Source organism: Onthophagus taurus, chromosome 10, assembly GCF_036711975.1.
Source record: "Onthophagus taurus isolate NC chromosome 10, IU_Otau_3.0, whole genome shotgun sequence".
NCBI lineage: Eukaryota > Metazoa > Arthropoda > Insecta > Coleoptera > Scarabaeidae > Onthophagus > Onthophagus taurus.
In genome coordinates this window covers 6,512,951-6,529,515 of record NC_091975.1, presented here as the reverse complement: position 1 = coordinate 6,529,515, position 16,565 = coordinate 6,512,951, and the positions used below count along the sequence as shown (strand labels likewise).

Sequence of the window (16,565 nt, the reverse complement as noted above, 5' to 3'; positions counted from 1 at the left end):
TATATTTATTTCTATTTGAAATGAAATGTTATAAATATTACTGTTTATTTTGGAATTATAGGTCAAAATTTAATTTAACCATAATTAAAATGAAAATAAATAATATCCTAAATTACAAATCCAATTAGAAAAAATATTGAGGACAATTATCGTTAATAACGCCATCTTCTTTAACGACTTTTAATTATAATCGTTAGATAAGAAAAGGAGCAGATAGGCAACTCAAAATACATCAAAATATTTTTCTAACCTATAAATAACCAGTAAAAGTAAATAATTCTATTATTTCGTATTTAAACGAAATTTGACCGTAAAATGAATGAAGAAAATGATCCGATAAGAGACCCCGATTATCAACTAACCGATTCAGTTAAGCACCAGAAAAAGATACGGGAAGATCTTGGTGAGAACTCGCTCAATAAGAAAACTCAAAACTCCTTATTTACATTTAAAAAATTTCAGAAAATAAGCAAATGATAAATAAAATTAAAACTGTAATAAGACGCGAATTTCAAAAAGAACTGGAAACCCGCGAAAAACAGCTTGAATTAATTCAACAACGACTAACTAAAGCAGCAAAATCTTTACACCTATTACGTTACTGTTTAATAACCAGTTATTACAACAAAAATGAATTTCAAGTTAGTAGCAGTAACGAAGATGTACCTTTTATTGATAAACAAAGTAGAATTCATCCAGCTGTTAAAAGACTATTAGGAAACAATTCTGAACATATCTACAGCAATTTAGGACTTAGAAAGAAAAAACATAGAGAATTTATTGTTAAAGAAGAAATAAAGAACACTACTGATATTAAAATTGAGAAACCCCTTAATATCGAGGTTAAAAATGAACCAAAAAAAGAAGAGATTGAAACACTTTCTAATGTAAACTTAATTCGTAATAGAAAACTTTATAAACATCAAATTGTAATTGGTAACATCTCGAAATGGGCTCCATCAGAATCACCTGAAGATAGTTCAACACATAAATGGATGGTTTATATTCGAGGACCTAAAGAATACCCTGATATATCTCATATTATTCAAAAAGTTATTTTTAATTTACATCCTTCTTATAAACCAAACGATGTTATTGAAGTAATGTATGAATCACATATTATTAAGTTATAAAACAATTTGTTTAATTATTTATTTTTTTTAGGAAAAGTCCTTTTCATTTATCTAGAAGAGGTTGGGGTGAATTTCCTTTAAGAGTACAATTATTTTTTCATGGCGAATTAAATAAACCTGTTGATGTTATTCATAATTTAAAATTAGATAGAACTCGAACTGGAAGACAAACTTTAGGTAAAATTTTCACAAACTGTCTAATTCTGACGTCACATAGATGGGCGGAGCTTATAACAGCTGAGCTGTTATAAGCTCCGCCCACCACTGTGACGTCAAGGCTTAGGTTGTCTATTTCTTAATAATTAAATATAATCTATATTTTAGGAAATGAAACTATAATTGAATTATCACTTTATGATATGAATAAAGGAGATATGAAAATACGTAAATTAAATGGCATTTGCGAAAAAACGAATCCAGAAGAAATTCAAGAAAATAAAGGTGAAATAATAATAAAAGAAGAGGTACCTGAGGAATTAAGTGCTAATGATGAATCAAAAACTATTCAAATCGAAATTAAGAAAGAAAGTTTGTCAGAATGGGATTTAACAACTTATATTGATTTTGAACATAATTATTGTCAAAAAAATAGCGTTGAAACCGAAAATTCTGCGAATTCAAACGAAATATCAAAAGAAATTAATGTAGTACAACCGATTAATGGCGGTTTAATTGGGAATAAGAATAAAAGGAAATTACCTGTTTTAACTTTAAATCCATTGTTTAATAAACGAATAAAAACCGAGTTTTTTGAAGATCCTGAAAACGTGGACATGGAACGATACGAAATCAATTTAGATTTATATAAATTAAAGAATTTGGATCAAACTCTTATTGTGTTATTTAAAAAGTTACCTTTAGTTAACGAAGTTGCTCAATATGGAAATTATAAATGGATGTATCCATTCACTGCTTCTTCTGTTGCTGAATTTACAAATTGGAATGTTGCTAAACAATTTTCATCAGAAGTAAGTAATGTAATACTACAAATAAAATAAAAAATACGATATTGTTTTGTAGTGGGCGAGATCTCAATTAATCCGAAAATTAGTTCAATCAGCATTCAAAATCCCATCAATAACCACAAAAAATATTCTCAAATTTGGTAGAGCACATGGTTTCACATTTCCATTAACATACGACGTTTATCCTACGTTTAACCAAAAAATCTTGGATTATAGCCAATTTAAAACCGATTATGAGTGGAAAAATTTATCTTTTGAAGAAGAAACGCACATTGACATTATCGGAAATTCTAGTAATAAACCCAAAAGAGAGGAGGGAATCTTAATAAAATGGACAGATAATTTTAAAGATGAACGTTCGTTCGTTAAACAAACCGCTTTAGACGTTGGAGTTTTATTAAAACAGGACCAAATTATTCCTGGAGTACTTTATAGCACTTCTGAGAGAATTATTTACGAATGTGTTAAAAGTTTTGCAGAGGATTTAATTAGAAGATCGTTATGTTGGGCTGTTACAAATGAAAAATTTGACAAGTAAGTTAAAGGAGAGGTTAATATTTAATTACATGAAACGATTTGTTTTTTTGACAAATTTGGGTGGAAAAATCTTCCTAGAGTTAACTAATGATGAGTAAAATAAGTAATTAAATTCGTAACTACAGTTTACTTAAAATCCTCGTGGTTAAAAATTACACCTTGTAAACATGACTTTTCATTTTATTTCTCCGAATGCAACCAATATTGCAAATCGCGTATTGTAATACCAATACTGTGATATTGGTTGCATACTTACAATGATGACGTTGGGTACGATAATTAATTAACACACTGTATTCGTCTACTTTGGGTACTTCAAAGTCTAGTGTTATAGTGTTGTTTTTTTGTTTCAGTGATAGTTTATTGACACCATCACACATCATTAAAGGTTTACATCACAGGAAAGAATTCAAAAAATTATTATCATTTAATAAAGACACTTTTAGATATTAATTTATTTAATATACAAAAAAAAAAATAAAGACACATTATGTGTAAATACTTTTATAAAAAAAAAACGCATGAAAAGAACTTTTTCTATATATTAAACTTAAGTTTTTCTTTCTTCCACTAATTAATAACAATGAAATTCCTAAAAATAATTTATAAAAGTTAACCTTCGATCCATCCCCAAAGAAGTGGTTGTTGGGGCTCACTTCCTACAACAATTTTTTTAAAAAAGAAATTCGTATAAAACGCCGTTTCGATATAAATTTATTAAAAAATGTGTTTATTTAAAGAAAATACTTACTGTGGGATCGCAATCAGCACAATGCCATGAATACCCCCTCCTTTTTGGGGTTTTCTTTAACGGCGGATCTAAACAGGTAAAATGATACCCCTTTTTACATTCGTCGCAATTAACTGATGTATTCGCGTAGCAATCTTCCTTGCACACGTCGCACGTGCACGTTGGTGATCCAATTGGATCTTTAGTTTGTTGTAATATTGGTGGTTCAGGGGGTATTATCGGCGTAACTATTGGAATTATTGGAATTGGTGGGGGAGGATCATTATTTTCGTTATTTACGTAAAAACATTGTGGGTTTGAACGTGAAGCCACTTCACCAGCTGGTAAAGGAATTGGTTTAATCTAAAAATAAATTGTGTCAAATTATTTTAGTTAATAATAATTTATAATACCTTAATAGTTATTCTTGGGTGTGGGGGATTTGGATTTTCCAAATCAATACTTTTCTTCTTTCTTTTCCTTTTGTGTTCTCGAACACTTCCGCCCAATTCCGGTGAATATCGATTCTTATGTTTATCCCTTCTGCGTTTTTTCCCACTTTTAACAGAAGTAATTAAAATAGTTTCAAGTCCTGCTGTATCAACCGGATTAGCCTCAACGGGAACGTTACAGCTATTATTAAAGCTAACATCTTCGTTATTCACCATTGAATTCATCATTTCCATTTCAACTTCGCGGTCTTCGTTTTTTGGCGAAGAACTAGGACGTTCCAATGGTTTTATTTTTACTTTGGGTGTAAAAGAACTTTCTTGGTCAGATTTGTCCTTACTAAAACGACCGCGACTTCTTCTTGGAGCTACATTTAATTCGACTTCCGAGTCCGATGTTTTATCGCATTCGGAACATTGCCAACCGTATTGTTTTGATTTTTTTGGTAAACGTAATAACGGTGGGTTGAGGCAGTTTAAATGATAATATAAATGACAAGTGTCGCATTTTGCTAATAAATGTTGATCTCGTTTTTGTTTACAAGTTGCGCATTCGTGAAGAAGTAACGGATCTTGATTTCTAGCGTGACTGCTTAAAACACGATCGTTTCGATTTGATGGGATGTTATTTAACGGGAAACCAACGCCCATTTTTAACGCCGCCGCTGTTGGGACAACTAAATTCTGTGGTTGTCTTGTTATGATCGGTTTTCCGATGTCTTCGATGTTCGGTAATTTTTTATTGGGGCATAAATACGAGATAAAATCGTGACATTTCGTTACTAATTCTTTTAAATTTGAACTTTTTGCTAATTCTTCGTTATGTTCTTTACTTACCTCTTCGTATTTATCCCTCAACGATTTCTGTTCGTCGTTTAAAACTTTATTACTTACAATTAATTCTTCTAAAGAATCTTGCATCCCTTTTAACCTGTCGTTACGATCGAGATAATATGCGATAAATTCAACTGTAAACGCTGGTGGAATATGCCACTTTCTACGAATATCCATTAAAGTCGTTATTTGGGTCTCTTGCATTTCTAATTGAGATGTATCTATTCCCATTAATTCAGCTTTTTTTAATAATTTTCGACAGGCTGATGCACTTGTTGTTAATAACCTTGGCATCTTTTGTGTTGGAACTATAAAATAAATTAGAAAAATATAAGTATGAAGACTTTCATGGCCAGTGTTAATTAAACTAAAATTAGAATTAACACTAAACCTGAAGCAGTATTCAGGGGACTGAAGAGGATGAGATCCAGAATGAGACATGGTTGGAGGCGAAGGAGACAGTGAAGAAGAAGCTATTGAAGGTAATAAACGACGTATGGGAGTAAAAGGGTGTATCCCTAGTGATTGGAGTGACGAAAATCCACGTTTAATAAGAGAAGATCATACTCAGAGATCACAGAAAATTAATGTATGGACTGGTATTATGGGGGAGAATATAATTGGTCCATTTTTTATTAATGCAAATTTGAACAGATATCTGCAACTGTTAGAAAATCAAAATCCAACAAGATGATGCTCCTCCACATTTTACTCGCGCAGTCCGAGACTTTTTAAGCCGCATGTTTCTAAACCGTTGAATTGGCAGAACTGGTCAAATTGAGTGGCCACCACGATCTCCTGATCTAACACCACTGGATTTTTTCTGTTGGGGGTTTCTGAAAAGTAGAGTTTATGCAACAAAACCAGAATCAATAAATAATTTGGAAAATCTCATATTTGAAGAAACTACCAATATCACTAGGGATATGCTCCTGATGGTTTATGAGCGTTTGGGTCATTGCGAAACCGAAGAAGGTCGACAATTTCAACATTTGTTATAAAAATCGTCAACCCTTCATAATTCTTGAAATAATTAAGATATAGGGTTTTAGTTTATGAGGTTGTGTTTTTTTCTCCATTACCTTTAAAATAAGGTAAAACTCGATAAGGGAATGTAGTTTTTATGACTCAAATATTTTTCTTTACTCGTTCAAAACTTGTAGCTCCGTCCCGGGAGTTTTGGGAAACCCTGTATAATAATACTAAATAATAATAATATTAATAACATCGAAAACGCAACCCTAAAGCCCGAACTACATCACTATCTAATTCTTCTAAATTATGCTTATGCCGTGCCTGATTTGTGTGAACCCAAAATACTAAAGGTACCTCTTTATTATGATTTGTTTAAGTACACCATCATAAAACTATTGCCCCTTCTTGTTAAGGGTCTTTTACAGCCGTATCGTAATTCCGGATCTTGGTGTGGACGACTATATCACAGAACAGCTAATAGATAGAGTGAAGGAGACGTATAGGAAGACTATGGCCATGATTAAAGTGGGGGAAAACTTAAGCGAGGTATTCTGGACGACGAAGAGTGCCCGCTTAGTCCCACACTATTCGCAGGACTTGGAAGAGAGTCTTGTGAGAGAGCAAATAGGTGAGGTGGTGATAGAAGGAACAAAGGTGCACGTTTGGTGGTCGTGGCTAGAGTGGCGGTGGAGATGATGAGGTCTCTGGAGAGATAGTTTAAGGCGAAGGGGTTGGAGGTAAACGTCGAGAGAATACATACCTGGAAAGCGAACACGGGACGGGTTTGAGGATGGGTGGAAAGAACTTTTGGGAGGGATGTGAGAAAAAAGAATGGTTATGTTTGAGGAGCACAATGATGTACGGCGCAGAAGTATGGGGATGGACAGAACAAGGATTGCTGGTGGGTACTAGAGTTGGCAAGAGAGACTCCAGGGTATGTAGTGAAGGATGCAGGTGGATGCAGTAAGGGTGGAGGCTGGGAGAAGAGCAGTGAAGTACGAGGAAATGATAGAAGGAAGATCGCATTGCAGGATCCTAGGAGAGTGCTGGAAGGAAATTAAGGAGAGGAGGCTAATATATGGGCAGAGAGATAGGGAAGATAGTGACAGAGGAACTGCCAAAGTATCTGTCGATGAAGGGGAAGATAAAGGGAAGATATTTGTAGCCAGATTCTGCTGTGGCAACAAGGAGAGAGAGAACAGGTACTGGGCAGACGATGTGGAGAGGTGGTGTAGTGAGCTAATGGAAGAGGCAATTGACAGGAAGCAGATTTTGGGAAAGGTACTGTAGAAAAACAATAAAACGCTTATTATTACACTAAATCTAGAAAGAAGAGAAGAAGTTCCAGGTCTAGTGTTAATTCTAGTGATAATATTTTGTTTTTTTACCCCAAGGCGGTGTCCTTTGAATTTTATTACTCAAATATTTCTGCATAGATTTGCTTAATTTTTTATTAATCCTCAATTGTTCGGGTGTATCATTGTGGCCTCCTTTAAGAAATTGCAATTTTCGATAATGCATTCTTAATTGTACTGCTAAATAATTTCGTTTTCGCCGTTTAACAAGTGTTTTATCCGAATGTAATTTACAATGAGCGTAAAATGGGTCGGCTTGATCAACTTCTTCGGTGTGCGCTTCCGATAAGAACCCTTCCCTTTGAGCGCTAAATAAAATCGATATAAATTTTGTGTTAAAAATAAAAAACGTTTTTTACCATGTAACATGAAAAAAATTCCTGCATAACCCGGCGTCACAACCAATACAAACTCCTGTTCTAGCGAATCTATCATCGACGCATAAACTGCAAGGTTTTGCGCCCCATTTGTTATACGGCATTTCAAACAAAGTTACATTTGAAAGTTTATCAACTTCGCCAAATGCAACGCCTGGTATGTAAAGGGCGCAAACCAAATGAACCCATTTTCCAACATCCGTCTCTTTAAAAATTCCCCCTGAATTCGGGCAGAGTTCGCAAATTGGAGTTTTTACGCCGGCGGTGCATGCTTCGCAAAACCAGGCAGCCGTTGGTGATAAAGAATCTGTGCTAGATAAACTGGCCGAATCAGTTATTCCATAACAAGCTTCATGGACGGTCACCCCACAGCTATCGCATTCAACAATTTCATTTATACCATCCGATTGATCTCCCAAACAACCACAACAAATTAATAATTGCGCAGCTTTCTCGTCGAGTGGTAAATTTTTCGATTGTGCATTTGCTTTTTGAATTATGTCGGCGACTGAAAGACCATTCGAGGGAAGATTTACCTTTATATCATCTAAATCGGAACTAGAATTATCTTCTTCATCATCGGTACTTTCCGATACTTAAAAAAATTAATTATTAAATTAATGAGCTTTTATTAAAACTTAAATTTGAGTGCGAGAAGTTAACCCCCCATTTTTTATTTTTAAACTTTTCATTGCTGTTTTAGATTGTTCCAAAGCGTCAAATAGAAAAAATAAAAACTGAAAAAACGGGTTTTTTGACTAGCTCATTTTTAAAAAGATCAGATTTTCTTTGTTGTTCCAGGTTGTTCTAGAAAATCAAAATTATGGGATACAGAGACGGGTCTAAGGATTTACATTTCTTGGTATATATTTCAAATTTTTTCCGCCAGTTTTAAACAAATTATGACGTCATCGCTATCTTTTTCAAATAGCAATCCCCATTTTTATTATGGAATATGAAAGACGATTTTTTTTCTGGATTTGGTACCGCCAAATTAATATTAGTTACATAACAAAATTTTCGAGAAATATTGTCTTGAAGTTTGAGGTAGAAAAATAGCAGTAGCCATACGTAACCATGGCAACCAGTTGTTTCAGATACTTTATTAAGACAATGATTAATTTTTGATATCTGAAACTGTTGGTTGCCATGGTTAGGTACTGCTATTTTGCTATCTCAATTGAATAGGACGTGTTCAATAGGATTCAGATCAGGACTTAACGCCGGCCATTCCATGACCTGAATGTCATGGAATGGCCGGCGTTCTTACAAAAAGTTTCTGGTGATGCCGGATTAGGATGAAATTTTGAGCGACCCCATATGAAGCAGACACCACATGGTCCGCACATGGTCATTTAGTCTACCAGCAACAATAACAAGATCAGTTCTCTTGTCTATACTGATTCCAGCCCAAACCATAACAGATCCCCGACCAAATCTATCCACTTCTTGTATAGTAGCGGCTGCGTAGCGTTCACCAGGATCACGAATTAAACGAAATCTGGACTTGTCTGTAAACAGTACAGGCGTCCAATGACGAAGTTGCCAATCTCTGTGATCCAGAGCTAACCTCATTCGCCCTGCTTTGTGATGCTGCGTAAGGCTTCATTCGCTTCTTTTAATCTGTTTCTAACAGTTTGATCAGAAATTTCCATTCTATATGCTCGTCTTAGGTCGTTTAGGAGGTCTTGTGCTGTGACAGTACGCGTACATAGACAGGAAAGGACAAGAAATCGGTCTTGATTTTGAGATTTCAACCTTGTCCAGCTCTTCTAACATGTTGGCCAGTCTCCCGAAACCGATTCCATAAACGCTCGAAAATCCCTGCTAACATGTAGGGCGACAGCATGAGCAACTTGCACTTCACTAAGATGCCTCATGACGCTTTTAATCAACAAAAATTGACAACTGAATTAATTTGTCATCTTTAGTAGGCTTTCATTCGCGAATTCAAAACATACTTGACATTTTCCACTTTGTTTTGTGTTATTAATTTACATTTTTAAGTGTAACTTAGAAGTAACTAAGAGTTGTAATATTGTTTTTGTAATTTTCTTTAGTTAAATAAAGTTAGATTTCGAAAAATGTTCCCCTACTTTTTTTGAGCAGGGTATATAAATATATAATAAATACATCTATGTGTGGGTGAGACACAGAGATATTTAGTTTTTAATACATAATGTATAATACAAATAGTGTATTTTTGTTTGCTGATCGAATAGTTGGATTATTCATTTGTTGATTTATTATTTTTCTTGTTAAGTCTGCATTTTGCTATTTTTAAGAAGATATGATTTTGCAAAATTAATGTCTATGTAACCAGAAAAACCTTTTTTTCCCTAGCTTAAACCTAAAGCACATCTAGAACAATTTGAATCAGCAAAGTTTGAGTTATTTTAGATTGTTCTATGTGTTTTAATTCTTATTGTGCAATTTAAAACATTAATTTTTAAAGAGTAAAGTGTCTTTTATAGAGTTGTTCCAGATTGCTTTAGGTATAATAAGTATATATTTGTAATAAGGAATTGAAAATAGAAAAACTTTTTGGCACCCAAACCTATTTTAAGTTATAGCTTTGTAATGATGTATCCCATAATTTTGATTTTCTAGAACAATAACTAGAACTACCCAAAACAACAAAGAAAATCAGATTTTTCCAAAAATCAATAAGCCCATTTTTTCTCAATGTAGAGCAACTCTAAAACAATCTAGAACAACAATGAAAAATTTAAAAATCAAAAAATGGGGGGCTAACTTCCCACACTCCTTAAATTTACCTGCTTCTTCGCAATTACTATCCATGGAATCATCATCGCTGATTTCGGGATGATCTTCAATCCGAAAATCCGAATCATCAGAACTTTCGCCTAAATCGAAGTCTAAAATCGATGATTGCGTTTCGACTGGTTTGACCCTTCTTTTTTTAGGATCTCTTTCAACTAAAAAAATATTCTAAATGAAGTTATTTATAACAAAGCGTCTATAACATAACCTAAAAACTAATTGATTAATCATAGTTTTGGTTAATTAAAGCGATTTATTAAGGATTTAGCGTAAAAATAAGGTTGATGTAAACATATAGTTAAATAATATTACTAAAATGTAACCTACGAGAGCTCATTTCCATTGATTTTGTCGAAAAAACCTTTCGGTACGTTGACACATAACATAACCTAAAACGACGACCTTGAAAATAATAAACATGGCGTAAAGGACGCCGCTCATCGACACCGCATCAGAATGAGGATTTTAAAAAATTACAAAATAAACAATTTTGAAAAAGACCGCGAACGAAATGATCACTTAAACTATGTACTTACTGGCGGTTTTGGTTATAAAATCGATGTCTTCGGCTTTTTCAAGATGCGATGATACCGGTTCGTCCATTTTATTAATTTTTTTTCGACAGTCAGCAGAGGATCCTTTTCGTCCTGCGAGAAGGGAAGGCGTGGAACGCGCGGTCCAACCAGGAGTCCTTTCGGTGCCTGTTATCCTTCGTCGACGATCGATTTTCAACGGAGAAGAAAAAAAAAGTTATTTGTCAAAATATAAATTATGTTTGAAATGTGTCTTCTCAAAATTCTAACATTTTCTTTTTCGAATTATTTTTTTTCATTTGAATTTGAAAAAAATGGGCTTGGTTACTTTTAGGGTTGGATTTTTACTCGGTTTTTCTGCCTCGGTACCTGAACAACATCAAAAAGGTAAAGAGAAAACGAAAAAAGATAAAAAAGATAAAAAGAAAAAAGACAAGAAGAAAAAAGACAAAAAGAAAAAAGATAAAAAGAAAGGTAAAGATAAATCATCGAAAACAACGAGTGAGGTACAAATTAAAGAAGAGCCACCAAAACCAGAATACGTCTTAGATGTTGGACCTCCTATAGGGTTTGCTCATATTGAGTATACTTTAATTCCCGATAGGCCCAAACAACAAGTTGATGTTGTTTGTTGGAGGGGGGTTGCAAAAGTAATTAATTAAACTTAATCTAAATGAAACACCCCAATTTTTCGTTCTGATTTAGGTGTTTTTTGAAGAAGGAGATATAATTTATCGTATAAAACTTACCGAGGATAAAGCTTGGGTTCCCGTTTTTATTGAGCATTGTATGAACACTTTCGAAGATGATGAATTAATTAAATTGCATCAACACGTAATTGAGTTTAAAATTTATAGCAACAAAAGTAAAGTTGCTCAAAAGTAAGGTTCAATCAAGTTTAAAGTTACAGGAAACTGTTTATAAATTAATAATTGATTCATAGATGGCGACACTAAAAAAATTTTTTAAAAATGTAAATTTGTTGGCTAGTGTTATTAATTTTCTTTTTTAATTATTTTTAGGGCCAAATCAGAAAAGACTAAAGTTTTTTATCTAAAACTTTCCGATGTCCATTCTGATGATTTAGTTCCCGTTTTTACGGAAGATCCAAATTTGGTTGAAGAGAAAAAAGAATCACCTTCAGCAATATTGGATGGGTTTATCAAAGATTTGATTGTTAGTTGTATTTATAAGCCTGGAATTAAAAACCAGAAAGAAGTTATTTCTAAATTATCGCGTAGCGGTGAGACTTTAACGATTTATTTATTTTATTAATAAACATATATATTTAAAGATATTACATTTAAACATTGGATGGATAGAATGATACTGGAAGGGACTGAAGATTTTTTCTTTAAGGAATATATTTCGAATTCTCCTCCCCCGATGACCGAAGATGAAATAATTACAATTGAAAATCCTCCAATTAAAGAGATTAAAATACCTAAAAAGAGTAAAAAGAAAGAAGATAAGAAAAAGGATAAGAAAAAGGAAAAGAAAAAGAAAAAGGATAAAAAGTCTGAAAAGAAATCCAAAAAATCCCCTAAAATGTCAAATGAAATGTCGGTTAAAGTGAGCGGAGAAATATTTTTTACTGACCCAAATTTGGCAATGTTCGATGTTCGTAATCCAAATTTAACTATAACAAATGGTTACGTTTTATTAGCCGTTGAAAAATTGATGACGCGACAACAAAAATATGATTTAAATCCTTTTGTTGTTAAAATAGACAAGATTGATGATTTAGATGTTGAAACGTTAAGAAAACTTAATTTTGATTCGATATTTGTACGTTATAACATTCCATTTTTGATGCGAGGCGAAACGATACCGAGAGATATTAAAAAATTGGTTCGTTTTAGCGAATCGCACGCTCATTTTATTAAAGATTTACCTAGTATGAAATTGGTTGAGTTTATACAAACTCAACGTTTTTTTGTTGAAATTTGCGGTAAAAGAAACGACCTAACTCCGGATGTTAAATCGGATTTATTCGGTAGCAAACGAAATGATGATCGAATTAGTAAAAGATTGTCGCCAACGGAAGCTTTTTTTAAATTACAAAAAAATAATAATGAAACAGTTATAAATGATACTGAAGTTATCGCTGTTGTTGGTTATGATTTATCACCTCTATTAATTCCAAGTTGGGGCGTTTCTGCGAATCAAGCTTGTCATAATCCTGATAATATTCAATACAAAAAAGTTAAATTATCTCCAATAGAAGTAGATGAAACCTTTATAACAGCTAATAACATAAATATTAAAACAATGTTTACAGAACATTCAAAAAATTCAATTTTAGAATATGATTTAATTGAATTTGGAACTACTTTAAAAGTTGAATTTGCTTTTGCCGCTCCAATAAATCTCATAGCGCATTCTGTTGGTGCTAAAGCTGAAAACTTAAATCGTATGTTTTTGGTTGTAAAAAAACTTGAAATGGCTGAAAGATTAATTGATTTTCTTTTGAATCATAATGAACAGTTAGGAGGTGATAAGATTTCGCCAAATCGAACTAGAAGTAATCATGAAATTGATTTAGATAGTGAAAGTTATATGACTGGTTTTATAATAGATAATGGAACAACTTTCGCATTCTATATTGAGGGATCTATTAAAGATTATATGATGCCTTTATGGGAAAAAATGATGAGAAGTTCACCGGAAGACGTTAAAATTTATTACAACGATCGCATGATTTTTACAAAAAGACTTTATAAATATTTTGTTAAAATGGGCGGATTTTGTATAATCACAATGCAAAGACCTCTTAAAGATATTTTATCGATGGAAAAAGTTTATTTAGAAGGATATATCCCTTCACCGTGTTGGGATGCGCTAAAAAAACTTGATTTACTTTTTAGAAGTCCAACTTTAAAAGATATGACCATGTATAATTTATTTCCTACCGTTGATGAACTTTTAAGTTTTGACCTTGAATTTGGTACTTGTATGAGATGGAACGAATGTTATTCCGCACAAAAATTAGTGTCTATAAGTTCCGCTTCTTTTTATTCTTCTGAAAGTTAATGTTTGTATGTACCTAAATTATGTTAACAAAAAATTAAAAAAATCATAAAAAGGACTACTTTTTTTATAAATTGTTATCATATAGTTTTTATATCATATCATAAACTAGAATCTTCAAACTTCCATTTGACATATATATTGTGATAAAATTAACCATCGTTTAGTTCACCGAGAGAACATAACCTTGAAATTTTGACAGAGATTTTTTGTTGGTGGAAATCTTATCTAAAACCGTTTAGTTTGCTTCCAAAAGTATCAATTAATATAGTTCAGCTCCTAAAGTATATTTTTCATCCATCCTTTGATGTTTTAACGTTATTTTGAGGAGGAAATCCTTGATTTAAAATTGAATTTTTCTAACTTTGCTCATTGATGAATTTTGGCGTGTACTCCAATGTATGTCTGAAAACAAGAAAAGACAACGTTGAATACGAAGTTTTATTACGATTAATAAAGGAATAAGGGAGAAATCAACGAAAAAAGAATTTAATTTTGAAGGTTAGTTCCGAAAAAATCCGAGAGATGACGCTAGTTTCGATGCGAAAATTACAAAATCAAATTAAATTTAATCTTTTTTAATAATAATTAGTGTAAAAATAATATGTTTTTGTAATGAATTAATTAAAAATTTTGGGAAATACTAAATTTAATCAATACTGTGATAAAATTAACCATCGTTTAGTTCACCGAGAGAACATAACCTTGAAATTTTGACAGAGATTTTTTGTTGGTGGAAATCTTATCTAAAACCGTTTAGTTTGCTTCCAAAAGTATCAATTAATATAGTTCAGCTCCTAAAGTATATTTTTCATCCATCCTTTGATGTTTTAACGTTATTTTGAGGAGGAAATCCTTGATTTAAAATTGAATTTTTCTAACTTTGCTCATTGATGAATTTTGGCGTGTACTCCAATGTATGTCTGAAAACAAGAAAAGACAACGTTGAATACGAAGTTTTATTACGTTTCATAAAGGAATAAGGGAGAAATCAACGGAAAAAGAATTTAATTTTGAAGGTTAATTCCGAGAAAAATCAAGAGATGACGCTAGTTTCGAAGCAAGAATTTTGAATTTTGAAAAGTGCGCGAAGCTAAGAGCCAATCAGAAACGAGGAAAAAACAGTTGGAGTGCCGGGGTATATAAGGAGATCGCGAACAGGGAGTGAGAGAGTCGTCGTCGGACCAGCGTCGAATCCACGTCGTCAGATAGAAGAAATTTTGAATCTCAAGAGATAACCTTAAAAATTTAAGATAATTTTTTTTTTTTTAAAAGTCAAATCAACTTACAATATTAAAATAAAAAGTGAATCATCCTATTCCGAAAACTTCCGAAGAACAAACAGTTCAATTTCCCGTAAGAAGAATCTTGAAGAAAATTAGTTAGTGCCCCGAACACAAGAGACAATCCATAATCCAGATACCACATTGAACTCCAATCCTTTCTTTTTCACAGTGAGTCGGATGATAATTTTATTCTATTATTTAACATAACCTACAAAAAGAAAATTCAAAGAATCAAAGTCAAAGAATAACTCACAAGAGTTTCCTATAATTTTGATCAATACTTACTTGTGTGTAAAGATTTATTAGTTTTCTTGAATAACGTTCATTTATTTAATTCTATTTTTTTTTTAACGAGTTTGATGACAACTTAAGGCATCGGCCATTTGTTATTTTCAAAGAACGGTTCTAACTAGTTTTATCCTACTCTCTCTCTCTCAAGTAATAAACGGGTTCTTTCTAATATCGATATTATTTCAGTCGATAACCGCAGTTATCTATTTTATTTAAAAATTTATCACTCGTAAATAAACATTGTTATTAAAGTAAATTTAGGAAAACCATTTTTTTTGTTACTCATATAACGAGTTAATTTGATTTTGTGTTTAATTAAATGAATTTTTTGTCGAACCTGATTAATATTCTTTTGAACCTGAACTTGCCCGAAACCCTGAGTTTTTTATAAGAGTCTCTTAAAATTAAAGAAATCCAAATTTATAGATTAATAACTTGTGTATAAAACATCACACAAGTAAAACAGCACAATATTTTGCCGCATCATGAACAAAAAGCTTACTTTACCTGAACTCAAAATAGTTTTCGCTTCACTATCAAGACTTTCAAAATATGAAAATATACTTAAAATTCTCTCCACACCAAGCAGGGCTTAATTACTCAGCCTAAAAATAAAATTCAAAATTTTTTAAGTCATTATACCCCTTGTAACATCTATCCTGGGACACACTGTATATTAGATTAATCTCTCTTCTATTAGATTGCATGCGAATTTGTACCAAATCGTTTTGATGACTTTTTACTCATAAAGTTAAGTTAGCTACAATTTTTTGAGGTTTTGCTATTAATAATTTGATGTGGATGTTTATTCGATTCTCGTACCTCTAGTTCAATGACTTCTGAGGTTAGAAATAATTTGAAAAGCTTAATATTCACTGTGTTTTTTGTTCCAAATACGCCAACATTTGTTCTCATCACTACTTTCTTGCATATTTGCTTGAATAACATCATTTATTGTGTCCAATACACTATCTTATGCTTTTTTAGGTTTATTTACATTGCGTGGTTTTTTTCTAGCAGGTTCATCATCAGAAGAATAATTAGAATTTCCGGGAACAAATTCATTACCAGAATCCTCAAATGGTTCATTATCGTCTTTATCTGAAAGACACTCCTGCCACAATTTTTGTTGTTCTTCTTCGTAACTCATTTTTACTGACACTTTTTATACCAAAAACTAACCTGAATTCAACATATACCCTCCACGTACAGCATTTTTGATTTACACAATCACATTTACAATCATAGCTGCTTCTCGACTGAAAACAATAATAATTTAGGCCAGA

General features: G+C 32.4%; 3 protein-coding genes across 4 annotated transcripts; 2 read left to right on the top strand and 1 right to left on the bottom strand.

Annotated features, from left to right (window-relative positions):
* Positions 1 to 126: 126 nt before the first annotated feature.
* Positions 127 to 3,777, top strand: LOC111420237 (YEATS domain containing 2 homolog D12). Its single transcript, XM_023053189.2, has 6 exons — positions 127 to 403; positions 463 to 1,105; positions 1,165 to 1,310; positions 1,458 to 2,101; positions 2,154 to 2,632; positions 2,989 to 3,777. The coding sequence occupies exons 1-6, from the start codon at positions 316 to 318 to the stop codon at positions 3,086 to 3,088; spliced, it is 2,100 nt and encodes a 699-aa protein (XP_022908957.2). The 5' UTR covers positions 127 to 315; the 3' UTR covers positions 3,089 to 3,777.
* On the bottom strand, positions 3,062 to 10,753 carry LOC111420235 (PHD finger protein 14). 2 transcript variants are annotated; one of them, XM_023053186.2, is made up of 7 exons: positions 10,676 to 10,753; positions 10,133 to 10,294; positions 7,338 to 7,950; positions 7,012 to 7,286; positions 3,779 to 4,956; positions 3,387 to 3,728; positions 3,062 to 3,294 (listed from the first exon to the last, which is right to left on the bottom strand). In XM_023053186.2, the coding sequence occupies exons 1-7, from the start codon at positions 10,740 to 10,742 to the stop codon at positions 3,124 to 3,126; spliced, it is 2,808 nt and encodes a 935-aa protein (XP_022908954.2). In that variant the 5' UTR covers positions 10,743 to 10,753; the 3' UTR covers positions 3,062 to 3,123. The 2 variants fall into 2 exon arrangements, with proteins under 2 accessions (XP_022908954.2, XP_022908955.2); XM_023053187.2 differs by lacking the exon at positions 10,676 to 10,753 and adding an exon at positions 10,467 to 10,580.
* On the top strand, positions 10,749 to 14,969 carry LOC139431478 (uncharacterized). The gene is made up of 4 exons (XM_071199304.1): positions 10,749 to 11,322; positions 11,378 to 11,553; positions 11,695 to 11,915; positions 11,967 to 14,969. Exons 1-4 carry the CDS (start codon positions 10,987 to 10,989, stop codon positions 13,703 to 13,705), a joined length of 2,472 nt encoding a protein of 823 aa, XP_071055405.1. The 5' UTR covers positions 10,749 to 10,986; the 3' UTR covers positions 13,706 to 14,969.
* The last annotated feature ends 1,596 nt before the right edge of the window (positions 14,970 to 16,565 follow it).